The sequence below is a fragment of the Orbicella faveolata genome, unplaced genomic scaffold (genome assembly GCF_042242905.1).
Source record: "Orbicella faveolata isolate gen_17 unplaced genomic scaffold, um_ofav_v1 contig_36, whole genome shotgun sequence".
Classification (NCBI taxonomy): Eukaryota; Metazoa; Cnidaria; class Anthozoa; order Scleractinia; family Merulinidae; genus Orbicella; species Orbicella faveolata.
Window position 1 is genome coordinate 4,855,001 of NW_028301565.1, and position 26,825 is coordinate 4,881,825.

Sequence of the window (26,825 nt, forward strand, 5' to 3'; positions counted from 1 at the left end):
TTTAGTGTTTTGGTGGCTACTTCAGTTGCTGCCTTAGTTGCTGCAATGACACCAGCCTCTGCTCCAGCCTTTTGTCCAGCCTCAGCCCCTGCTCGGGCACCTGCTTTTGCCCCACTTTTAATGGCTTCGTTCGCGCCGAGGGAGGCTCCTGCCTTGGCGCCTGCTTCAGCTGCTATTGTTATGAGAACTGGACCGGTTGCGTTCTCTGAAGGGGAATAAGTATTGACTCAACCAAGGATTATTATGAAATTTTTGATTTCTCAAATTTGAGTGGTTGCAGTGATTGCAGGCCCTTTGCAGTTAGGCCGTGACGTAACCTACTTTTCGCAAAATTATGGGCTCTAACTTGAAGAATGCCAGAAATGGAAAAAGCATGTCGAAGATATAAGAATGGCCAAGTTTAATGAGATTATACGACAGTCTGATTTTTTAAAAAACTAAGAAGATTTGTGTGGAAAAAGTTGTCGGAGAACAAGACCTTGCTCTCCAGCAACATTTTTCATCCATAGATATCCTCTGAATTTTTCGTTTTGATATTTTTAATATGCTCTCTCCATTTCTGGCATTCTTAAGTAATATAAACATTTTTAGCAAAAATTTTGTCACGTGACTCCAGTTGCAAAGTGCCTATGCATATAGTAAATAAAGCGTATGAATTCAAGCGTTATTGGTCAATGGTCATCCTTATATTTATCAAAGTTACGTTAGACTGGCAGGTTAATAGGTTCCCAGCATTTTCTGTTAACAATAGCCACCGAGTGAGGAAAGGCTAACCCAACCAGCTCTCTTAGGGTGAAATACTCATAGTTACAAAATCCGAAAAAAGGAATTAGTACACAGTCTTCTTAACGGTCTTATTGTTAATTTCAATGTCCTGTCAATGATCATAATTCAGAAGAAGAGGAGTCAATTTATTCGTTCGACATTCTGCCTAAATGCAGTTCAATTCAATTCAATTCAATTTTTATTCAAAATCTCAAAAACATTAATTTTACAGGAGTGTCAGAAAAAAAAAAACATTTAAAATATATACAAATTACATATAGAAAATGATAACAGTTAAAAACCTTACTCAAAACGTACTTTTTTAAACTAGCGTTATTTTAAAAATTTGATCTAATTTTCGGCATTCATGAAATAAGGCGCCTTTTGATCGCTGCATGTTAAAAGGGGCAATATAAGTAATTTTAGTATTATTTTATCGAATTATATTATATAATAACTGGCATACCATTAGGCTTAGGGGGCGTCGCTGTCCACAGAAACTGAGAAGGTATAGGGATGTACTTCCTCTTGTCAGGAGTCTGGACTCCCACAGCAAAGGTGTCGTTTCCATACTGTTGTTTATGTAGCCCTTCGATGTAGTAATACGAGCTTTTAATCAAATGTAGTGCCTGAGATATTTGTTCAGAATATCTGGAAAAGAAACATTCCCAGAATCATACGTACTAAGAGCTACGGAATTATTATCGCCTTTCACTATCCCTAGGAGGGACCTCCCATATAAAAAATGACCGGAGTACTCGTCGGAAATCTTGAATAACACTGTCTTTAATTTTTTTGGCTCAATACCCTTAGAGGTACCGTGAAAGCTCTTACTTTGGGGAGTACTGTGGGGACCGTTTTAGGCTGAACACCCTAGGACGTAGCAAATCTTCTTTTAGACCTTAAGAGTCCCTCTCCATAAAAATGGAAAATAACTCGGCAAGGGTCGAAAATTCGATTTCGCTCATATTTTCATGGTAGATTGGCTAGGGCATGACAAAAACTACTGGATAGTTTTTTTGGCAAAATATCCTTTAATTTCAAAGAAATATGCAAATTACCAAATTCCGTTAAAATCGTCATTTGACGCACCATTTTATTACACAAGTTTGAGAGCCTCGCATGCAAAACCACATCATTCTTCCGTCTTTAAAACACTCAAATATTTTTGGGCAATGTTTAAATGTGTACTGGGTTGATTTTAGGGAATGTTGCGTTGTCTTTTTGGGTGCAAAATAATTAAATTTCGAAGACATGTATTTCATTCACTTAAAAGTACTTCGTGAATGTAATTAATTTTCACCACGTGCGAAACCTTCAAATGGATCAAGCTTCTGGTGGTTGAATCGCAGAAGGATGGTCTACAGATTCCTGTAAAAATTTCTTTGGGCAAATGATTGTGAGCGACGGGAGAGCTTTTCAAAGTACGTCAAAAATGCAAATATTTGACCATCCGTCGTCAAATTTCAATTTACGGGTTAGACGTTTATTTTAGCATGCGCCACATGACTTGACCTATGTTAAGTTGAAATAGACAGAGAGCTGATAATTTCGAAATTTTCTAACCTCATTTGCTGTAAAAGGCAGGTCCAAAGCCGATTTGACGTGTTTCTAGTCGATCTCTCACCATTCGTCGCTCATAAAGCAGAAGTTTGCTTTTGTTTACATAACGTCCGATGTACATCGCCATCTGTCAACTTATTTAACGGTCGAATACCATGAATCTGTGACCCTCTTTCGACACATATGATCACCACTGCATCTAAGTCAAAAACGGCCAAGTCATTTGTAGATAGTTGCTTGCTTTGCCCTACACCAAACTATTACGTTTGATCATCATGGTTTGATGGCTGAATCCGCGGTTCCTTGTTCGTCACGCAATGCTGTCATCCCATTTTAGGGGGTAGGGGTAGGACAATTTCTATCCTAATACGTAAGGCTCCGTAAGGCTTGGAATCACTGGGAGCACACAATCATGTTCAGTAGGAAGAGATTGAATTAGGAAATGACAAGAATGAATAGTTTACCATTTCCCCTGTTGTTATCTTTTACTCGACCACCGCTACCTACATGCCCTGCGTAATACTGTAACACTAAACTCATACCTAGGTCTTTTCGCGCTATCCAATTATTTTTGGTTTACATGTAGTACAGTGGGCTACCCTCGGGGAAATGGGTGGTGGCCGCTTAATGGGGCTAGCCGCTTAAATAGAGGTTGGTGTACCTTGAATATTTAATTTTTCACTGTCGGGCTATAAATTTCTTGGTGAACATGGAGTCAATTCAAGACAATCATGATAGACGTGTGTTTGAATTATCACTCGTCATGCACCTTCAATTTCAGACTCCTATCTGCCATCGCCCTTTCCGAAACAAAGTTCTTAAATTTTGGGTGGCCGCTTAATAGGAGTAAAGACAATAATGAAACCCTTATCGGAATGACCAAATGGTGGCCGCGGAGGTAACCGGTCAATAGGTGTTTTATTTAGAATATTTTATTGACGATAATTTTGGACTGTATTGACAACAGTCCACCATTTTCTGTTACATGCCAATGCCTCGCCACTAAGCAAACAAAATACGCCAAATAAAACGACGTGGCTCACGTAATTACTAATTAAATTTAGACTGTTTTTCTCACGAATTAGACTCGTTGTGATTTCCTATTTTTATTTCAGCTAGTTCTTGCTTCATTGATCTATAATTCGTTTACGGCGATTTTCTTAAAATTCTAGAGAGTACAGGCACTAGCTTTATCAGCTGTTGTCTGAAACGTCAGAACGTACAACAAACGTGATTTGAACCGACGCCACGTACACTATAGAACACGATTATATAAATGTACACATATTATTACATATATGAATGAACAGATGAACAATGATTAAATTGTTTCACTTATCCTGAGAGTGCTCTATACAAAACAGATCAAAATGTGCAGCATATGCCGTGACAGCATTGCGTGACGAACAAATAACGGCTGTAAGATTGTGCTGCGCCCACACGCTTATCAGTGGTCAGCAATCGATCAAACGCAATAGTTTGGCGAAGCGTAAAGCAAGCAACTATCTTCAAATGACTTAGCCGTTTTAGACTTAGATGCAGTGATGTTCATAAGCGCAGAAAGATGGTCACAGATTCATAGTATTCGACCAATAATAGGTTAACAGTAGGCGATGTACATCGGACGTTAACCTTGTGTAAACAATAGCAAACTTCTGCTTTATCTGCGACGAATGGTGAGAGATCGACTAGAAACACGTCAAATCGGCTTTGGATCTGCCTTTACCAACAAATTAAGGTTAGAACATTTCGAAATTATCAGCTCTGTGTCTATTTCAACTTATTATAGGTCAAGTCGTGTGGCGCATGCTAAAATATACGTCTAGCCCGTAAATTGAAATTTGACGACGGATGGTCAAATATTTGCATTTTGGCGCAACTTTGAAAAGCTCTCCCGTCGCTCACAATCATTTGCCCAAAGAAATTTTTACAGGAATCTGTAGACCATCCTTCTGCGATTCAACCAGCAGAAGCTTGATCCATTTGAAGGTTTCGCACGTGGTGAAAATTAATTATATTCACGAAGTACTTTTAAGTGAATGAAATACATGTCTTCGAAATTTAATTATTTTGCACCCAAAAAGACAACGCAACATTCCCTAAAATCAACCCAGTACACATTTAAACATTGCCCAAAAATATTTGAGTGTTTTAAAGACGGAAGAATGATGTGGTTTTGCATGCGAGGCTCTCAAACTTGTGTAATAAAATGGTGCGTCAAATGACGATTTTAACGGAATTTGGTAATTTGCATATTTCTTTGAAATAAAAGGATATTTTGCCAAAAAAACTATCCAGTAGTTTTTGTCATGCCCTAGCCTATCTACCATAAGAATATGAGCGAAATCGAATTCTCGACCCTTGCCGCGAAATTAAGAATTTGTCTGATTTTTACAGGCAAGCACTCTTAAAAGGTAGGACGAGCCTCCCTGTCCTTTTTTATATGGGAGCCGGGACAGTCAGCTTCTCAGGGTTTGATGTAATATATGATTGATAGCGGCGCCGCTAACAACTCTAAAAGTTCGCAAACGGAGAAAAATTTGTTTTGCTCAAAGATAACCCCAATCGATTCGAGCGATGCATTAATTTTCCTTGAATATGTATGGGTTATTGACCAAGTGTGAGGTCAAGATGGCTGGATATTGGACGAGTATTTTTTTTTGCGTGTTTATGGACCGAGACGGAATCGAGGTCCATAAACTCGGCCAATATCAAGCCATCTTGACCGAACAAGCTTGGTCAATCAAGGATTTATTGTATGGCTTTCGGGGAAATTTTTCTTGCGGGACACGGCGGGTAGTCCCGAGCGGGCAAGATAGCTCCATCTTGCCCGCTCGGCTAGCCAATCACAGCGCAGGATTTGGTTCATCTTGCCCGCTCACGGAGCTAGCCATATAGTAATCCATGTTACTCATCCACTGTAATGTGCATTGGGTAGAGTTATCTAACGGACTCCGAACTGTATTGCAGCAGTCAATTCAATTGTGTGCGTTGTATAAAAATGGCGGGAAATTCTTACTTGTCAAATTCCATGGGAAGAGATTCGTGGCCTTTCCGAACTCGACATATCAAGACCTTATCATCTGGGTTATCTGTTGTACTGAAATAGAATTGGCCTTCATTGTCACTCGCTAAAAAAATGAAAATAAAAATTAATAAATAATAGATTAGAGATGACGAAGAAAGGTTTAAAACAACTGCGCAAACAAATATGTAAGAAATATGCCAGCTGATCAGAATGAAAACAAAAGCCAATCGTGAATTACTCGCTCATGTTTTTCCGCGCTGTGCTTCAGCCACATGTATTGGCTTAGAGCTATGATTTGTTAAAGCTTGGTTCAAACTTGCAGCGCAAATGCAAATGCAATTGCACATGCAAACGACGTTCACACTTTGAACGCAAATGCAAGATAACATACGCATGCGTACTCGAAGTCTTTTTCGAGATGGCGGACGAGCCTAAGGCATTTGTTTTCATTTAATTTGTTTTTTGCGCTGGCCCGGTTTACACGTGTGAAATGCAATTGGTATGCATGAAAATGAAATGTTTTCCATGTCTTTCGTTGACGTTTGCTTATGCGTTAGGGTCACTCACATGTTTATTTTCTTATGTTTTCATTTGCATCTACGTTTGCATTTGCGCCGTATGTGTAAACCACGCTTAACTGTGCAGCGTCCGTTGTAATAGGCCAGAGCGATTACTTTGGTTTTGGTTTCACTCAATTGAAAACCGCTCTAACCATATTTAATAGAGGGGAATGGTTATGAAGCCCGGCAAACATCAAAGGAGCAATGAGTTACAGAATAGAATCAAAACATTTCTATCGGTTAGTTCCTCGGTCAGTAATAAACAACTATTGTGTTTTGTGTACAGTCAAGGCCAAAAAAGAGAACAAAAACATACAACAAAAAACTTTGTCGAGTTTCATAACCATTCTCCTCTGTTAACTATGCTCTAACTAGCTTATGAGAGGCTTTATGCATTTCTTTCTGAGGGTTAGCCCTAGTAAGGGAATGGAAAATTTCTAGCTAAATAATTGGCTTATGAATTTCCTTCTGAGGGTTAGCCCGTGCGAAGATGGGAAAAATTTCTATAAGGATCACAAGAGGCAAATACAAATCTGCTTGACTTTCACGCTGGGATTGGAACACGCGACCTTCGAATTCTGTCTACCATCCTGAACTACGAGACTGAATAGGAGCTAGCAAGTCTTAGGTTATACCCGCAGCTAGTATCTAATAGACCTTTTCGGCTTGGGCAGTTTGTTGCCCCATTTCAGACCATGTGAGGATACTCTTGAGAATTCTTGCTTTCAAATGTTCAAATGAATAATTTTAGATGGATTAAAAAAAAAAATTCTCTTGAGAATACCACGTGGTCTGTAATGGAAAAACAAACCGCCTTAGCTAAAAAGGTCTACTCGAGTTAAAGTAGATGTAAGAGAACACAATTGCAAGGAACAAGTGCTATAGGCCCCATACCACAAGAATTGAAATTAGAAGGCAATGAAAATTAAAATAGGCCACTTCCGAGTTGCCTTTTGCCTCTCTCTATTAAAATGAGTCTTCCTGCAAAACCATTCATATGGAAATGTATCCGCCTACAGGTTCATTTTCATGAAGATCAAACTCATTTTCATATGAAAGGTTTTGCGCGAAGACTCGTTTTGAAACAGAGGCACAAGGTAACAAGGAAATGGCCTATTGAATCTGAAGAGTGTTTTAAGTTGTGAAATAACCATTTAATTTTCTCGTTTTCCTTTTTGGCTGCAATTACATTCTTTGTTAAATAAGCCACGTGATCTAACAGTCTGAATATCCTCATGCCTAATACCTATAACGAAGTAATGTGGTCCACTCTGCTGAGGAACAAAGTAACCTCTGAGTCGCGATCCATAATGATCTCCCCAGTTGTCTGGCTGGCTGAATGTTGGTATGATAGCAGCATATGTTGGGAGCGAAGGGAAGCGGGGATCTTCTAAAAGTCTTTTAACTAGGTAGCCGTCGACCCTATCCCATCGCTCAAGAACGACTCCTCTTTGTCGCCGCATTTTAACCGCTGAAGATTGAGGAAGGATTCGTACAGATTAACCTCGGTAATTTGAAGTTGCATGCATTCCATTTAAAGACAGGCATCCTCGCTAACACTAGAGCCAACGCGCAGCGGTCATTGACATAATAAGCTTTATTGTCGGAAATCTATGAAACTCTTTTTTTTTGCGGTAAAAGGTACATGTTATAACGTTTGGTGGTTGGAACAATCAACGAGACTTTGAAGCTGCTTCCCTAACCTTAACTGTCTTATAGGGTCGTGGTAGACATTGACTGATGTACCTGCACTGTTTATTTGAAACTGTAAGAGATATTATATTTAACCTACTCAAATTCGCAATTAGCCAATCAGAAGCCGTGTCTACTGTCTTGATGACCTGTGATTTCAAGTCACTGATCTGATATCATTACGTACGATATCATGGTCACTTTGCCGGATCTGGGTACGGCAAAAACCTAAACGTACCTTTTCTGTTATACTTCGGCGGTATGTCAGGCTCGTTTGGTCTCGCCACGGGTATTTCGGCTGGACTACGTCGCGTAGAAAGATACGAACCATTGCTCGATTAAACTCGCCTGATATATGTGCCGCCAAAGCGTATCAGAATGGTGCGTTTAGGTATAGAAACAGCTGTTTCTCCTACTCGACTACAAGTACATGTAGCTTAATGTAACCACAATCAATCCCTGCTGGTTTTGAGCAAATGGAAAGAACAAGTAACAATTACCGCAGCAATTATTAAATTAGTTCAAGTGAGCACTTGAAAGCACACAGAGGTCAACGCCATCATTGGCACAATGAGTTCCTTAGCAACTTCCCAAACGAATCTGGCGGATTTTAATGAATTCAAACGTTACGTAACGCTTTTCTCAATAACACCCAGGGTAACTGTTGGGGTAAGTGAATAATATCTACCTTTAATATCCCGCTTTGCGATTATTTCAGCAGTGTAAGGACTTTGTTTTTCCTTTTCCGCTGTAAGGATTTAAAAACGGAATCAATGGCAGATGAAAGACACTTAGTCTAATAGGATAGCAATCACTTGCAGTTACTGATCAGTGGTTGCTATAAATTTCCACCGAGCTGTATTCAATACAGATTAATCTCCATATAGCTAGGGTTAAAGACATCCATTCGAAATTCGAAAGCCAAATTTATTTTAGAAAATGAAACTTAAGATGATCATTTCAGAATGAGAACACTCAGTACATAAATAAGCTCTACAAAGTTGCAAATAGTTATTTAATATCTTGCAGTAAAAAAAAAAAAAGAAAAAAAAAACCTAGGGCTTTATGAGAACGTCGACTCTCTTTGACTGTGTTTTTGTAATAATTTCAGTTTTGGAGTGCCTTATCAAATCTAAGCCCTCAATTATTGTAGGTACCAGTTTTCAATCTGACAAACCTACAACGCAGCTTGACATTGCCAGCACATATTTATTAATTCTAAGTACATCTTTGAAATGGCTGATTATCATGTTTTAAACCAGTTTCAACACTGTTAAGGTTTTTTGGACTAAATATTTTGAGTGAAGATGATTTTGTAGTAAACAGTCTCCACCAAGACACTAGGACTACTTCTTTCAGTTCACAAACGACAAGTGATGTTGTGAACGCATTCAACATGTCGTTGAATGACCCACAACATAACAACAAAATTACAATAAATTTAGAAGGGTTTTATACATAAATCAGCTAACATAAAGCAAAGTCGACCGAAACAGTTTGATTTTTATGTAAGTCAGGATTAATTTCTAATTCACAAGTTTACATTGCTCGCGACTCAGACAAAGAAAGTATTTCAACCTGTCATTGACCTACCTTTTTGTTTCTTTTCCTCCAAAATGAACCCATGGCCCTCGCACATGAAAACGCCAAACAGCAAAATAGGTACAATTCTCATATTGCACGTTCATGACACGAGAGTCAGGTTCACGGGGAATGCATGGTCCGCTTCTATCGTTTTTATAAACATCATTTATAAGATTTCCCTCAGTGTTTCTTTTCTTTAAAAGGACTAAATTTCTAGACTAATACACCACCCGCTAAAAGTCACTTGGTAGTGTCATTGGAAACGTCATGACGTAATCCAATATAAGAAGCTCAAGTAAAAGGATTCAAACTTACCCCACATAAAATTTTTGTCGAAGTTTTTTCAGGAGTTCTTGGAACTGAGGTTGCAAAATGAGTTATTTTATTGGTCCTACAAAAGGTGTTGAAAGAATTGTTTAATTAATAGTGGTGAATGCTTCTGAACTCCTGTTTTATATAATTTCAACACCAGAAGAGAACAATAAGCGCCTTGTTTCTGAAGTATATGTTGACGTCGAGGGCTGAGCTGGTACTGGGATCATGTAGTAACGTTCTCGTTTGGCGACTTTGGTACTGCATTCAAGCGAAGGTGCTACATAGCAAGATAATAAAACGCGTTTATGCAGCGAGAAGCAGCAGGGCATGTATGGCAAAACCCAAGACCCAGTCAATGTCGTTTGCTGTATGCTGAATCATACAGCAAACTTTACAAGAAACTGCACATCCCTACAAAAGATTGAAAAGTAACGTTTTTACGGTAAGTTGCCTGAAAATGAGCTAAGGAAAAGATTGTTAGAACTTCTTTCTTGATCAGGAAAGAGACCCGAAAAAACAATCCGAAAGAAATTGCAACCAGGATGACTTAGAAATCCAAAGGTGGAGATAATTCAAGAATCTCGATGTCCTGTGTTTTCCTGTGATGTTTCTCGGCTGTAAAATTCACGCTAAGATTATTGTCGCAATATTTTTAAGACATGGCGGTGTTCTAAAATATCATAAGGATAATGTTTATAATGCAACTCATGGTAGGGAAACAAAGGATGCTATAAAAAGAGTGTTTTATTATATGTTATTTGATGAATAATTGCAAAATTATGAAAACTTCGAGAAAAAAAACTTTGCATTGTGCTAACGATTTGTCCAACTTTGGAATGACAGATCCAACTGGTTCTGAAAACCGTTAGTTGTTATCTGTTGAGATAAAAAAGTGAACTGTTTCGTAAAAAGTGTTCCTAGTAGGGAATATGTGTGTCTCTTCATCTTGATCGATAGACGCGCGTTCCTCGTTTACCGTTCCTCAGTGGAAGCAATTGTTTCATCTAATCACGATCTTTTAATTATGTAATGCAGCATTTTTAGCACCCAAAAGCCGCGACAATCCAAGGATTAGAAGAGCACTTTCACATCAGAGCGTTCTAAAGGATATAAAAAAAGAAAATTAATGGTTAGAGTTAGAGTTAGTTACTAAGCCGTGAAGATGAACGCAACGGAAAAATGTGTGCTTGGGCGATCGTTTGGGACCCTCACCTCTCTACATTACAGAAGGAGTTCGGGATTTTAGTACGAATTGGAAACGTTTCATACGGAATCTTTTTGGTTATAATTTACACATTATAACAATACACTCCAGTTTGGTCGCCAATCTGAAACTAATGAATCTTAAATATAAAAGGAAAACGTTTGTAACCGAGGACTGCAAAACCACTAAAAGCATTCCTTTGTCAAAGAATCTGGTCGTGAAGGGAGATGTAAACTAAATCGCGTGTTCTCCGGATTCACAGTGACTGTAGACACATTTATTTTCCGCAGAGTTTGTTACACTGTGATAGCGGTCTAAAGGATTCAATAAGAGTTAAGCTTTATCTAGTTTTTTCCCTACAATTTGGAGCTATTGTTATTGAAGTGTTTCATAGTTATATATTACTTACCAGGGACAGTAGCCCCATCTTCTGTCCAGTTCAAACACTTTAGTGACCGAACACCATCTCCTGACTTCGTTTTGAGCTGTGCATCTCCAGTAAACCGCTCCCTTATAAATAAAGGGAAACTTACAACAGGTACCCTGAGCGTTTCCACCCACTGTAGTGACGCCAGTTTTACAATCTGGAAGACAAAATAAAACTTTGTTGAAATTAAAGTTTAAAGTTGGTATCAGTGAGAATGGGTTTAATTAACTGCTTGTAGACGAATTAGCTGTTGTTACAACTTATCCTAGCGAAGGAAATGATTAGTTTCAATACAAACAACCTTGCGATGATAGTGTACTTTGCTTTACATCTAGCATGCCACATGACTTAGAATAGGGTTCACCCAGCACGATGTTTATTTACCGGTGTATTAACAACTCGAACGTGGTTTAGCGTGGTCTGTACTCTTATCGACAACGATACGCGTCATCACAGTGGTCAAAACGCTGTGGACCCACTGTGATAACGCGTATCGTTGTCGATTAAAGTACAGACCACGTTAAAACCACATTTAGATTTGTTTTTTTACCACAGTATCAACGTCAAAGACAATGTTTTTATTTTTCAGAGCGCCAGCTGAAATAGGTATGCGTGACACATTGACGCCAGCAGCGTTGTCTGGATTCTTATTGACAACGGCAAATTAGGCAATCAGATTTCGAGATTAGTAGCAATTGTGGTAAAAAAAATTCGACACATACTAAATTTACAGATGATGGAACCTTTGCCTAACGTATTATGTTCAAATTTGAAATGTTGACCACCTTGCCGAGCAGTATTCTGGATTGGTTGTTTAATGCTTCCCATTCCGCTGTGTCTTCTACAGCATTCTTTGGAACACGTCAATGAGCACACTTTTTTACAGTTATCTGGACATGGTAAGTTAGAGCGGATCATAATGTTCGGTAATGAAGGTGGATGTGAATCTATAACAGGAACCGTGCGCGGCCCAGGCATCCTCAAGTAATTGCCAGCAATTAAAGTCTTCATCACAGCTTGTGCCATAGGTCTGTATCTTTTCATCGCTTCCTTGCAGCATTGAAGAGGGCAGTTAACACTGCAACTATGATAGCAGTTAGTCGGACACGGTAGGCTAACAGAGTATGACAGTGTGCCACGGTTAACTCCTCGCTGTGTACTTGTACAACAGTCCGCTGGACAGGAACTAACACACATGCTGTAGCAGACCTGTGGGCAGTAAGTTGGAACAGGAGGCGGACTGGGGACGTAGAGCGAGGGAGGGGAAGCATTACAACAGCGGACAGGGCAGTCTGGGTGGCAGACCTTGGAACAGAGAGCTGGACATGACGGAGAGGTCTGCTGCAATTCAGATGGTTGCTGAACCTGTTGCAAATGAAGAGAAAGGATTGGTGCTTTAAAGCAGACGATCGAGAGGAGGTTATTAAAACTTTGAACGTCCAGTCAACTCTAGGTGCTAACAAAAACAGAACTGAAATGTGTGTGGATCTGGATCTGAAACCCACTTCTAATTTTTGTTAGGTAGAAACATAATCATAAAAGCAGTTTGAGTTCTGCTTCATTATGTCAGAGAATGAAATATTTAACGGTTTGAGTAAAATTGCAATTATTACCTGAGGTACCCGAGGAAGCTGAGGTACTTGGGCAGGTTGGCTTTGCCCACTTGTTTTGCTCATTGCGCCTTTAACACAGCAGTAGTCAGGACACGTGTCGACACACTTACCGTCGCAGTCAGAGTGACATGGTGCAAAGGCAATGTTGGGTTGAGGCACCGAGCCAGGAGCATCACCTTTTAACCGATAAAAGGAAATGAAAAATGCAAGGATAGTTAACATTTGATTCATGCTTTAGCGTGCATCATCGAGCTCTGATGCACATGAAAATTTTGGAGAGCATCAAAGAAACAGAAGTGTACTCCAGCTTTTTCAGTCCTCTCTAAACTTCTCAAGTGCATCTTAACTCGATAATACACACTAAAAGCATGAAGCAATTGATTTTTACTTTTGTATTGGACGTAAAATTTCTCTGACGAAGCGACGTTAACTTTTCCCACGTCATGAGCGTTCGCCATGGATTATGACTTAGTTCTTAGTGCGCAATTTGTCTTCCGTTCCGATACCTTAACCTATAACCTAAGAGTTAGTGACTGTTCGCTTGCCATTCCACAGCCCCGCACTAATTATTGTAAAAGAAGTCTGTCCTACAGCGGAGCTGTACTGTGGAATAGTTTTATTTTGCTTTTATACACGGCTTACTTGTAAAGCAGGTTTTTTTATTTCTCTCGTGGCAGTAGTTATTAGTGATTTATTAGTTAGGTGGTCAGATTAATTTAATTTGATATTGTTAAGTCCTGAAGGAAATACCGTGTCTAAATAAAGATTTTACCTTACCTTACCTTACTTGCGCTTACGTGTGCTGTGTTTGAAAGCTAGCGCCGCTTTGCTAGCTATGTCATAATAACCTTTCTTTGAAATTGTCTTTCACAGAGCGACAGTTAATAGAGTTGATTGGACATGGAGAGTTTCGTATGTAAAAAGAAATCAAAACTTTTCATTAATTTGCCCAAAGCAAATTAAAGCGTTTTAGGAAATTATGGAAGAAAAATGCATTTTTCTCACCTCCACAATAACCCCACAGCTTGTCCACGTCATAGTTGTAAGTAGTGGCACACCAGGGCCTGGTACCGTCTTGAGTTGTACAAGTGGTGTACATTTTACCGCCATATATGAATGGAAAATGGCAGCAGTTGCCATTTGAATTGCCGCCGTAGCACAAAAAGCAACTGGAACAGAATCCCCATTGCTTATCAGCGTCATAATTAGTAGTTGTTGCGCACCAGCGATAGCCTCGTTCGGCTCTTGTACAGCGGTGTTGCGGGTTTCCTTGGTAGATGAACGGAAAAATGCAACAAGCGCCTTTTGAGGTCCCTCCATGGGTTGGCATGCAACCTGTATGTTGAGATTTACGAGAAGCATTGAATTTTGTATTTTAAGTCTAAATTGAATTTATGTGACTTTGTGAAGAAACAAACTTACCTTGAATTGTCACTGACCCTGAAATCAATGCAAAGTTATTAGAATTTAAAATGTTTTATTTGTACCTTTCAATGATTAAACAAGTTAACATCTTTCAAGATGACAAAATGCTGCTCACCAGTAAGTGTAGGAAGCGTTGTTATTGGAGGAAGTGTTGGTAAAGTAACTGATACAATCGGTGGAGGCGTACTTTTAGGTGACGGGGGTGACACGCACGGAGGTGGGGCTCCAGGCGTTTGTGGGCTACCCGGTGGTGAGCATGGGGGTGAAAGAACAGGCGGGGGACTGGGAGGTGGGACAGGATGAGGAGTGCACGGTGGTGGAGATCCTGGAAAACATGGGGGAATAACAGGAGGGCTAGGTTTAGGCTTACATGTAGGAGGCCCAGGAGGTAATGGGCCAGGAGAAGGTGGGCATGGTGGAAGAATGGTAGTTAGTGGTTTAGTGGTACGAGGTGTTGTTGGGGAACATGGGCGAATGGTCGACAAAGTTGTCCCCGGAACTCCAGGAGTACATGGTGAAAAAGTAACGGGAAGCTTCGTTGTTATGATAGAGGGTGATGGCGAGGTTGGCGGAGGGGGGGAAGGAGGAGGTGGTGGTTTTGTTGGCTTTATTGAAGGAGGAGACGGTTCTGGTGTTGCCGGTGGTGGGGGAGGTGGCGCGTGAGTCGATTTTGTTGGTGGCGTAAAATGTTGAGGATGAGGGTGAATGTGAATGTGTATATGAGGTGTTATTTTTGTGGGAAGAGGAGGAGGAGGAGGAGGAGGTAGTGGTAACGAAACCGGAGCTGGAGGTGGGGCTGGAGGTGGGGCTGGAGGTGGGGCTGGAGGTGGGGCTGGAGGTGGGGCTGGAGGTGGGGCTGGAGGTGGGGCTGGAGGTGGGGCTGGCGGTGGGGCTGGTGGTGAGGCTGGTGGTGGGGCTGGTGGTGGGGCTGATGGTGGGGCTGGCGGTGGGGCTGGTGGTGGGGCTGGTGGTAGGGTTGCTGGTGGTGGTGGTGAAGGTTTCAGTGTTGTTGTCTGTGTTGTCGGTTTCGTCGTTGGAGGACCTAAAATGGAAACAGAGATATAGAGATCAATCTTAGCCCTGCATCTGACTAGGGCTTTGACTTTACAAGATTCGAACCATAGGTCATTTTGACAAGATTCAGTGAACCACTCCTTAAGTAAGCGCCGTATCAATTTCGCAGATGGATTTCTTTTTTTTGGTGTAGTACTGTGTTGTAGTAATATATCCAGGTACGGTGTTGTTTTTTGTTCCAGACGTTTCTTTCAGTAAATTAATGGCAAGAAAGGCAAGGACAAGGATTGAGAGAATGCAACTGAGAAAACAATATTAAATGTTAGAATTCCTGCTCTGAAAAACTGGATGCTTTCTTAAAGAGATTATTTGTTTCAATAGTTCATTAGTGTACATTTTTCACATACTAGATTTCGGTCTGGACGTGACTGTCACTTGTATATAATGGTAGCAGTGAAGGCCAGGAATTGCGTACACTAGTTCCTTTCCGTCCAGAAGAATTTCTCGCTTCCCATTTGGATCCTTGGCCCAGAATGTAACAAGCTGTCTGGCTGCTAGTTTGGGCTGGTCCAGATAAATCCGCTGGGTATCGCTCAATTCATCCATTACCTGTAATTCAAGTAATAACAGTACAGTAATTTAACATATAGTGCCGATGCTTCTTGCTCCGTCTATAAACCAGTCCTCTCTTGACCGGCTAGATCGATCACCTACCGATAAATCCAATCTATGCAATCTCTGCTTTCTACACTTCAATGAATTTAGTGTTGAGAATAACCGATTAGTTGTAAACTAGCACGTTATTCATCAGCCATGTTAAAAACGTGGTCATATAAGAGGTATTTGTTGCATTTTGTTGGTAGTGGTAAGCTATATGGAACTCGCTTGACCTAATTTCATAGAAAGAGAGGAGCATGCATAGTTGACACAAAAGCCAGTCCCAATAGGTAACCGGATCAGCATTTTCCGCACATCTGTTAAAATTACCAAAGCGAAAACCAAACCCTACAGAAAAGAACGCAACGGGAAACTTTCCAGCTTACTTCAGATAGAACCTCCACGTCGTTTCCACGTCGTCTTCTCTCATGTTCATGACCAATTCTCTGCAAACCTAAAACTTGACCGTCACGAATGACGTAATGAAGATGCAACTTTGGTCCTGTGACCAAATAACCTTCCGGTTTGAGACTGGAATAGAGAATGAAAGGCACACCAGCGTTGTTCCAAAAGGTAAAGTTGAGACAGGGACCTAAATGTGAGCAGATCATGAATAGAGTCACTCGAGTTATTTTCAGTAAATACAATGAATGAGTTGCCAGTAATCGGATACGCGTGTTTGCGGGAAGAACTCTGGGATCGTCAGGGGGCAAACATTGCTAGTCGCTAGAAGGAAATGTATGGCGAAAAGTTGTTTCGAGGTTCAAGAAAACGATTTTTGAGAGAGATCAACGCTTTTTCGCCGTCGTTTTTATCGCGAATGGATTTGGGCAATGTTTATATGTGGAATATGTAAGTTTTTGTTTGAATAACCGTGAAATATGTGACAAAATCTACCGATAAACTCCGTTGCTTGCGTGAGGTTTATTGTGAAATTTACATCGCGTAATGGTCTGAAAATATTGCAAAATTAGTTACGTATAAATCGAGCGAAAATAACCCAGTAAAGCCTTTTAAGTTGTGTACAGGCTACTTTTGGCTTATTTGAAAGCTCAGTCATACAAATAATACTGGAAATAAGCCCGGTGGCGATCATTGTACTGTCTGGGGTTGATTTAATGACAAATGAGTCCGCGCGACTCATGCTGTGTGGCTACTGGGTTGCTCAAAGCCTTTGTTTTACTTTTACAAGTACGTATTTCAGTGATTTTCCTTTTCTATAACAGATCAAGGGTGGCTCCTTGAATATATCTCTGAGTATTTGTATATAAATGTGCCATTTGTGCGTTATTATGCTTTCCAAAGTTTGGTATTGACGGTTGAGTGAAATTGCCCGACACAAAGGGTAGTAGTTCCTTCTGCAATTTTCGGTTTCTGTTTTAGAGCTTCTTTTCTGTCTTTATATTTCACCTCTCGGAGGGTCTTTTCTACCATTTTCTCCGGGTAGCCTCTCGAGATCAGGCGTGTATTGAAATTTTCAATATTCTGTTCAATGTATTTCACAATAAACCTCACGCAAGCAAAAGGGAGTTTATCGGCACATGTTATCACTTATTTAACGCTTATTCAAACAAAAATTTACATTTTCCATGTATCGACATTGCCAAAATCCATTCGCGATAAAACAACGGCGAAAAAGATCTCACCCCAAAACCATGTTTTTGGGCGTCAAAACAACTTTTCGCCATACATTTCCTTCTAGCGACTTGCAATGTTTGCCCCCTAACGATCCCAGAGTTCTTTGCGCAAACACGGGTATCCGATTTCCGGCAACTCATTCATTATTATATTGCAAGCTCCGCGAGCAAGATGAGCCATATCCTGTGCTGTGATGGATTGCCCGAGCGGTTTATATGAAGCTTTATTATATGGCTGTGTCTCACAAGGACCGGGAACTACCGAATTCACGAATTTGATTGGCTGAAATCGATATTGAAAGCGGTTTAGATTTTCCTATCTAGACCGGTATCTAGACCGGTAATGTTTCGCGATGAAAAAGTTGCAAACTAAAATGCAAAAGTGTTGACTATTTTCTTCTAACAATATTTATTTATGGAAGTCCCAAAAAGCCTGATGAGAAAAAAAAGTAAAGAGGACGAGCAGACTTCGGCAGAATTAAGTTCAGCTCATCGCCGTTCGCAAGCAAAATGTCAGTTCCCTACAAACCAGTTACATTAAACGAATTAAATTGTTCTTGTTTGCCATATAATAAACATCTTATTAACCGAGCTTAGTCGGTCTGTATGGGAGATTCTTGACCTCGGTCGTGTGTATAGATCTCACGGCGTTCGATCTGTACTCACGACCTCGGTCAAGATTCTCCCATACAGACCTCCTGCTCGGTTAATAAGAGCTTAACCTTGCCCGCCTGGGACTGCCAGCTGTATCCAGCAAGTAGAGTTTCCTCTTTCTGCAACATAATAAGTCCTTTCTTGACTAAGCTTTTTCAGTGAAGATGATTGGATATTGGCCTAGGTTTTCTTTGCGTGTTTATGAACCTCGACTGCGTCTTTGTCCGTACACACCAGTATTCAGCCATCTTGACCTTACACTTGTTCAGTAACCCACATGTGCTTTTCATTTATTGTTTGTGAATTAACTCATGGCCCTCGGTCTTTTCTGCGCGGCGAGATCCGTCCTACAAAAACCTCGGTTGAGGAACTCAAGAATATCCTGGCGCATTTAAAATTGATTCACAAGAATGCCAAGATTTGGAAATCTGTTCCAAGTAACGTAGGCCCAGGTTAAACGTCAAACTTCACATAAGACGAACTAAATTGAGCAAATTAAGTTCATGATAAGTTCGACGTTTAACTCAACTCAGTTCGTCCGACTGAATTTAGATCGACCAACACGTTCTACCCGTCTGTTTCAGACGTGTTGGTCGATCTAAATTCGAATTAAGTTTGACGCTTGAGTCAATGGTTGAGCTTTACCCGTTTGGTTCGACTCAAGTTGCGATTTCAGTAGTTAGTAAGTAAGTAGTCTCATGTTAAGTTTGACGTTTGACCTGGGCCTTAAAGGTAAGTGCTTGTGACTGGTTTTACGGACCCGTTTCATAATGAATGACAGTGAAAATGCATTTCACCTTCTTCTTTGTGCGGTGTAGTTGGCACTGTAGTTGGACGCTTGGTCGGTGTTGTTTTGTTTGCATGTGATTGTGTTGAGATTGTGGAACTAATTGACGGTATTCCTGGAGGCTTGAGTGATGGCGCGGTGTCAAAACAGTTCATTAGCGGATTCTCGTTTGCAGCCAGAGGTCTTAAAGCGAACGAACAACGTTTTAACCATGAATCGGATGCCATGTTGAAGTCTGTGACTATGTCTGTTCGGTGATAGTCTTTATTTATACTTCTGCAGATGTACCATCCTTTTCTCATAAGGCTGAACTGAAATGCTCCTGGCAAGGAAAACACCTGGAAAAAGGCTGCACTTGCATCATAATCTAACGATGCAAAAAGAGTGGAATATTTTTAGCGTCTTTGTGGAAGAAAAGTTGTTAAAAATAGTCGTCAGTGCGAGGGATTAAAGACAGAGGTATTCTGATATTCATCGATCACATAATTAGATAGATAGATAGCCGAGTGGATCCACAGATGACAAAATTCATTGTCAAAAACAGAAAAGAAGTATGGAAAACTGACTTTAATTTGTTTTAAAATAACAATTGTCCTCGTCTGTCTGCCTATTGACAATGAAAATTAGCCATAAGCGAGCGAGAATTTGCGCAGTTATTGTAAAAAGACATATCGACATATAGCCATATGCAAACTTCTGAGAGTCATTACGATATAATTACAAACATACCAAACTTTGTGTCTCCGTTCATCCCCAAGACAAATCTGTAGTTCTTTTGCCTAATATAGTGACCAGGATGACACACCGATTCAAATGATATAGTTTGTTGTTCGCCAGTTCCTTTGTGAAACCCTGGAATCTTGATGGCAAAAGCCTAAGGAATAATTGGGTAAAGAAGAAGAGGTAAGCTCCGAAAAGAAAACCCTTGCGATTATTTACAGATGTTATGCGTAAAAGAAAGTTTTCTTACAGACACACTTTGATCTACATCCAAAGTATTCAAGTGGGTGGGAATAGCTGACTTCGAATCTCCGACCACGACGAGAAATTTGCACTTATAAAAAAATTTGAATTATTGGTATTGAATTTAATCTCGGGTTGGCTTTTTATATGTTCAGCTTTTACACAATTCTGATATAATGTACTCTTATCATTTATTCTGAGAGGCTTAATATTCCAGTGGAGATCTTTGCTATAAAGTATGGAGTATATTGTGCATTCCTTAGCATTGCAATTCCAAACCTGGCCAGCGATTGAATTGAAGTTTCTAATCTATCAATGTTAACTGTCCAAACTGTTTTTCACTGATTGCCATTGATGGTCATTGACAACTTGCGCAGCAGGTCTTAAGCTCATCGAGACAGACTGGTCTCCCTGTCTAATTGTCTGGTTTAGTGAGAGGATCAAAACGTCGTCTATCTTAAAATACGTAAATCAACTTTTTAATGATGAAACATTTCATCAATAGGACTTCAAAATCGAAAAACCTTAACTCTCCACGCGATCCTTAGCTGGATTCAATCAGTTGACACAGCCTTACAATGTACGCACCTGACAATTCTGAGACAGCTCTAGTCTCCCATTGGTGATTCGCCAACAGAGATTATACGTAGGATTCTGACTAGCAGGAACATCAAAAGAGTACACCACGTACAGTGCACCATTAACAACTATCGAGGAAAGAAAAGTTGTTCAAATGGTGAGACGTTTGTACAGCGACTGAAAACACCCCCCTTTAAACACTCAAGTTATTTAAGGATCCTGTGATTGCTTGCGTTATAAAATTTAAGCGTGGGTTTGGCGGTCAATGGTCGCTCTTTTGGTAACATGATGCGAGCGGTTAGGCAGTATAAGAAATAGAAAGACAAGAGATACATCTGAAAGCACCTTTTTAACCTCGAAAGTCCATTTACTCTCTCACGATAGGAGACGACTTCAGGTATTCCTAGATATATATATAAATACATATGCCTGTCTACTTACGAATTCTTGAGAGTCCTCGCGAGTCCAGAAACTCCCTATGTCTGGCTACGATATGAGCATTGTACTGAGTTGGTGGAATGTAGTAGGGAACTGCCCGGTTGTATACAAATGCCCCGTTGTAAATCCCTGGATGAGCTGCTTCACCCGGTGCTCCGTACACCCCACCTTGAACTTGAGTTGATATATTAATGGAAGCCTGTCCTCCTATCAGACCCGTTTGACCTATTTGACCAGTTTGACCAGTTTGACCTCCTTCCACGCCACTTGTGCTCGTCAAGTTGGTGCCCGTTGCATTGGTCCCAGATGTAACTACTTGTCCCCCAGTTTGAGACGTGACTCCTGGCTGCATTGGTATAACACTTCCATTTCCTGCATATATGTTAAACGTCTGAAAAAGCCAACGGATTATAATTGAAAGTTAGACTACGAGCGTGACGTTTCTACGAGCGGATAGTCAACGAGGTGCAGCCTGCGTAGTCTAGTCGTTTTAGTATAAAACTACCGTAGTCTCATTGCATACAGAAAGGCAAGTAACGCGTAGAAAAGAACTGTTTTGTTTTTTTACATCAGAAAATTCAAAATGGCTGCGCACGATGTGCACCGAAACCTGTGGAAAATCACACGTTCAGCGGTTGTCTATGAGCACATGGAAAACGATAATAGAACCAATCAAATTCTCGGATTTAAAATAGACTTCGATAAATTTATACTAACGTATACTATTAAAGAAGAGATAACTGTAGAAAGAAGCATATATAGGCCAGCATCGGGACACTTCATTTCATTGTAGTTACTCAATTGTATGCTGGACATAAATACCCACCGGTTTGTTAAATGTGCCTAGCTTTGCCAGGGCTTCTTTCAGTGTTTTTGTGGCTACTTCAGTTGCTGCCCTAGCTGCTGCTTCAGCTCCAGCCTCAGCTCCAGCCTTCTGGCCCGCTGCAGCACCTGCCATAGCACCCGCCCTCGCACCACTCTTTTGTGCTTCATTTATACCTAGGGATGCACCCGCCTTAGCTCCAGCTTTAGCTGCTATCTTCATAAGGTAAAACGAAGAAGCAGTTTCGTTTGCTGACAGAAAGAAAAATTAATCATTACGATCGAGAAATGGACTTGAAAATAATTCCATCTGCCCACATCTTTGAAGGTTTGTGTTCATCCTCCATCAACGGAGTACCGTGATTGTGAGTTTGCTAATCCGAAAAAGGCGCCATCGAAGCCCTCTCTTATTTGGTCATACATGTGCACAAAATAGACAACTTCTCTGCAACGCTTCAGTATTGGCTATAAGTGCCTACCAATGTACAGGACAAAAATGGACGGTTCCATCCCTCAAATTTTGGCTCGGGTGACAGATCGTATGTTGGCATGAGGTGCCTTACGTAATATAATTAGCCCCAAAATTGGGAAAATTGATCATCATTCCAAATGAAGTTCTTTCTCTGACAATTTGTGTGATGAACAAAAGCAGTTGCTTATTAGGGGTCGTGATAGGGTAACTCTCATTATATAAAGTTTGTATTATGTCTAAAATAGTTACAGCGGTCAGAGAGCCTCTGTCTGTCGTTTGCCTGTCATTTTGTCTGTCTGTCTGTCTGTCTGTCTGTCTGACTACCTGTGTGTCTGTTTAACTTTTGATTTACATAGCATACCTTGAGGTTTAGGAGGTGCCATTGTCCACAAAAAATCAGAAGGTATTGGCGCATAAAATTTATTATCAGGCGTTTTTACAGCTGCCGCTAAGGAGTCGTTGCCATATTGTTCTTTATGAAGAGCTTCAATGTAGTAATAGGAGTCCTTTTTTAGGTTTATTGAGTAAGATTCTTGCTCAGGATACCTAAAGAAAAAAGAAAATCGAATTTAGCTTTATGTAACGAGGCTTAATGTAATGATAATCATGCGTTATAGTACATGTATGTTTAATATACTCCACATGTGATTCCTGCCCCTTTCCATGAGATCCGAACGTAAAGTAGAAATTTTGTGTTGTAATTGTTATCCGTCAATGGTAACTGAACCGACAAATGAAGTAAATGATTGTAGGGTATGACCGAGCTGTTAGCTGTGCTCCAGCAGAACTATAGGGTTTGTGTGCTATTGAAAGGTGTAGTGAAGGTGCGGTGACAGAGGTGTAACAGTTCTCGTAAGCTTGTAATCTTTTCAGTGCCTGATAGCAGCTGTTATTTTTTTAGGGCTAGGAGCATTATTTCTGTTGTTTGTTCTATTGTCCTCTCAAAGGGTATAAAGCCATTCATGCCAGACCTTACGAGAACTGCTACCCGACCCCACGAAAAAAATTGTTCTTACTTTGTAAATTGCAAAGGAAGCGACTCGTGATCTTTGCCAACTCGACATATCAATATTTTCTGATCTGGGTTGTCTGTTGTACTGAGGAAAAGTTGGCCTTCGTTGTCGCTCTCTGAAATAAACGCAGAAGCCAGTGAATGAACATAAAAAAGAAGCGTGACAATGACAACAACAAACGACTCTATTGCTGCGGTTTCCTAAATCCCAATTGATTCCAGACGCTTCCATAACTGATTTCTGACTCAATTATGTAGTTTCCCGGGCTCATCAACTATCACCTCATAGGAATCGAGAGCGTATAATCTAAGTGTTTTAATAGAATTCTGCCTGAAATTAACGCAAATAATGCTTTCCAATTATTTTTCCACGTGTTATTAAACTTTACACTTAAACAAAATCACACGGAATGAATTGCCATTGGAAATTCGCTTGCATCCGTTTTTTTCCACTAATTTCAAGTTTTTGAAGTCAAGAAACCGTTAAAGCCCTTCTTTTAGTCTTCTCAGGAATTGAATTATTCATTTATATCTGAACGTTCCTCAAAATCGTCAGGAAAACGAAAGAACGTCGTCATTTCGTGTACGACCGACAGCCACTGCACTCCAATATGGCTGATAGTGTGCGAGTACCTCGGCCAATCAGATTACAGCATTGCGTTAGTGTACTAGTAGAATTCTACTAATAAAGATTATAGCTAGTTCGTATAATGGCATAACAGAACTGGCCAGGAAAGAAACGAATTAAGCCAATGTTTGTCTCGAAGGGCAACTTTGACGCCAAAATCGGAACTTCGATCCTGGAGGACCTCTCCATTACACGATCCCACGGGCTGGGTACCAACCACAATCGGCTTACCGGTAACAGCAGCTATCTGCACTTAGCTTGATCTTTCGCCGACTTTCGAGGTGGAAATTGTCATACCTCCTAGTTGGATCAATCTAAGTCTCAAATTGTGTTACGGTAAGCACTGGTCGTGTGAACGGTTGCAGAAGACTGCAAACGTTTCAAAAAGGTTTCCCCCCCGGGGGGGGGGGGCACTGCCATATATGGGCTACATAGGTATGTGCCGCTGTGAAGGGTATGGTTTTCAAGCAGTTTACTCTAGGATAGGGTATATAAATCAGAGCGTTTGGGTCTAGAATAGGGTATCATTTTTCACAAAACTGACTAGTTGGTTGAAGATTTTATCTAGACCAAGGAAACCAGGAATTGCCACTCAAAAATATACAAAAAAAATCAAACCGGCAAGCTTAAATTTACGCAAATCAGCCTCAATAGTGTCGATAGATGGGGGGATTTGAGGAGTTTACTCTAGTATAGGGTAGCAAAATTCAGCTGAACTAGCTCTGGTATAGGCTAGGGGTTCCAGGGTCCCAGCGGCACATCCCCACCCAGAAATTCTCAAAGTACCCCCCCACCCGAGGTTTTCCCGTTGTGGATACTCAATCTGAGTTAAAAACTAAGCAGGACCTCGGCGCAACACGCGCCACTTTCCAAAAATGGTCTAAACTACTTTCCTTTTCTTTCCTCACCTATAAAGAAAACATGAGGTCCACTCTGTTGTGGTACGAAGTAACCTCTGATTCGTGATCCATAATTGTCTCCCCAGTTGACTGGCTCGCTGAATGTTGTTGTGTAAGAACGATATGTTGGCATTGTGGGAAAACGAGGATCTTCCAGAAGTTTCCGGGTCAAATAACCGTCGATTCCATCCCATCGTTCAAGAACTACTCCTTTTTGCCTCTTGTCTTCTACTAGATAAAGTAATGAAATTGCATGATTTGCTGTGTGCAATATGTAAACCTATTTTTAACAGAGGACAATTTTTTTTGTACAGAATCAATATTGATCCCAGAGCGGCAGGCGGTCTTCAAAACTAACCTCACCAAAAGCTCACTATGAAAACGATATTGTTTTATTATGTAAATGTAAGGGGAAAATAATTGATTTTAGGATAATGCATTGTTAAAAACAAAAACATACAAACCAATAACTCTCTTTCTTGGGATGTCCTCCCTGATGTTGGCGTGAAAATAGCTCGCCTTGTTTCCTGTGACGATAGAAATCAAATGTTTTATAATTATTTTCCTATTCTTATTGGCTTCATTCAATGGCTGAATCCTAGTGAACTCGTTGTACATGTATACCAATAAATCGTCTTAATTAAACTCGCCAAGGAAAGAGAAAGATTCTCATTATTGTGCTCTTGCTGTTTTCTTTTCTTGATTGGCTTAGTACAAAGTAATAGCGAAATTTAAAACTAAACGTGTTTTTTAAGGAAAAGTAAACTCTGGGCCGGCCAAATTGTGCATTCTGAATGTCTCAGGGAAATTATGTAGCATAGAGCGACTAAGAGTAATTCTACCACCCCTGGAGAGGATGCTAGTCCGTCACCGGGTTACCTCCGAGCATTAAATTCGCCGCTGCCCATCTAGACACTTGGATGGGGAGTGGCACTGTGAGAGTAAAGTGCCTTACCCAGGAACTCAACGCAATGACCCTAGCCGGCTCGAACCCAGACCGCTCGATCCAGGGTTCATCCCGCTAACCATTTTAAGGTCACCCTGCTTCCACATACGTGGTTTATTATTTATTACTTTGAGTTTAGGGAGCCCATTCTCAAAAACTATAGATTACAAACCAGCTAACTGTCGGTTATCACTGAAGATTCCCTCGTCGAGGCTCTTGTGGTATTATTGACCTATTTGGGTCACCCTATTGTTAGACCGACCCTGGTGCTTCGTTTGTTTATGTTCGCAACTTAACCTTTTGTAACTGTAAACAGTGCTACTGGAATGTCTTGTCTTGTCCGGCGCGATATTATCGCAGCTACGTCACCTACAGACTTCCTAAAGCGAGAATTGGTAAAATGGTGACTAAATCATTGGGGGTGTTAAAGACCAGCTTTCTATTAGAATAACTGACAAAGCTAAATGACAGGCACCTACTTGTTTCAAAATGCCCTCTAAGTAGGTAAATTACTCCAACCTTCTTTTCATTATAATTGGGAAAGTTTTGGTTTAGTCTAGGAATTAACAGACACAACAGCCGTAGGTCGATGGATATGCTTTTATAACAGCCAATTTTAAATACCCGCTGGTTGTCGTTCCGCTCAGTAATCCCACCTGAGAGATATTTGACTAATCACAACCGAAATAAGCGAGCTTTGATTTCCCAAGAAACTGATACAACAGAATTGATATGTAACGTTATTCCCGATGTCAATGTTAAGCGTAACGTCCAGGCAGCAGTCTCGTTTGCAGGTCAAGACGTTTAGTCAGGTAGCAGTAATGACGGAAACTTATCAACCAAAGTGCGGCTTACCTTTATGTTTCTTTGCCGTGGAACAGAACCCACGAAACTTGCACAGAAAAATGATGACGAGGAGGAACCAGTGTATACTTCTCATACTGCATGTTTATGACATTAGAATCACTTTCCTAGCGGTGGATAGCTGACATTAACTATGTATCAATCGGCCACAAAAACATTGGGAAATTTCTGCTCAGTCGCGTCTGGCTCTGACATGTGGTTAGTGTTGCCAGCCACCTGTCAAAGGCGGTACGGTGTTGCTTTTCAACCGTATCATGATGTAATCCAATATGTCGAC

General features: G+C 40.5%; 2 protein-coding genes across 2 annotated transcripts in view; both read right to left on the reverse strand.

The window, feature by feature from the left end:
* The window catches only part of LOC110067202 (uncharacterized), a 25,976-nt gene extending 16,693 nt beyond the window's left edge, over positions 1 to 9,283 (reverse strand). The window contains exons 1-6 of the mRNA XM_089275281.1: positions 9,202 to 9,283; positions 8,297 to 8,356; positions 7,163 to 7,387; positions 5,348 to 5,459; positions 1,232 to 1,416; positions 1 to 205 (exon numbers count right to left, since the gene is read on the reverse strand). The exon at positions 1 to 205 is cut by the window's left edge and continues 37 nt beyond it. Coding sequence (XP_089131407.1) covers positions 1 to 205; positions 1,232 to 1,416; positions 5,348 to 5,459; positions 7,163 to 7,387; positions 8,297 to 8,356; positions 9,202 to 9,283 — 869 coding nt within the window. The remainder of the gene's footprint in view (positions 206 to 1,231; positions 1,417 to 5,347; positions 5,460 to 7,162; positions 7,388 to 8,296; positions 8,357 to 9,201) is intronic.
* A 1,833-nt stretch (positions 9,284 to 11,116) lies between these two features.
* Positions 11,117 to 26,759, reverse strand: LOC110067204 (uncharacterized). Its single transcript, XM_089275574.1, has 19 exons — positions 26,540 to 26,759; positions 25,203 to 25,265; positions 24,748 to 24,966; positions 23,216 to 23,327; positions 22,561 to 22,745; positions 21,732 to 21,979; positions 20,909 to 21,296; positions 20,477 to 20,595; positions 19,655 to 19,799; positions 18,936 to 19,292; positions 16,234 to 16,439; positions 15,598 to 15,799; positions 15,171 to 15,218; positions 14,292 to 14,981; positions 14,174 to 14,191; positions 13,757 to 14,086; positions 12,752 to 12,927; positions 11,924 to 12,503; positions 11,117 to 11,295 (listed from the first exon to the last, which is right to left on the reverse strand). Exons 1-19 carry the CDS (start codon positions 26,622 to 26,624, stop codon positions 11,117 to 11,119), a joined length of 4,350 nt encoding a protein of 1,449 aa, XP_089131700.1. The 5' UTR covers positions 26,625 to 26,759.
* Positions 26,760 to 26,825: the final 66 nt, after the last annotated feature.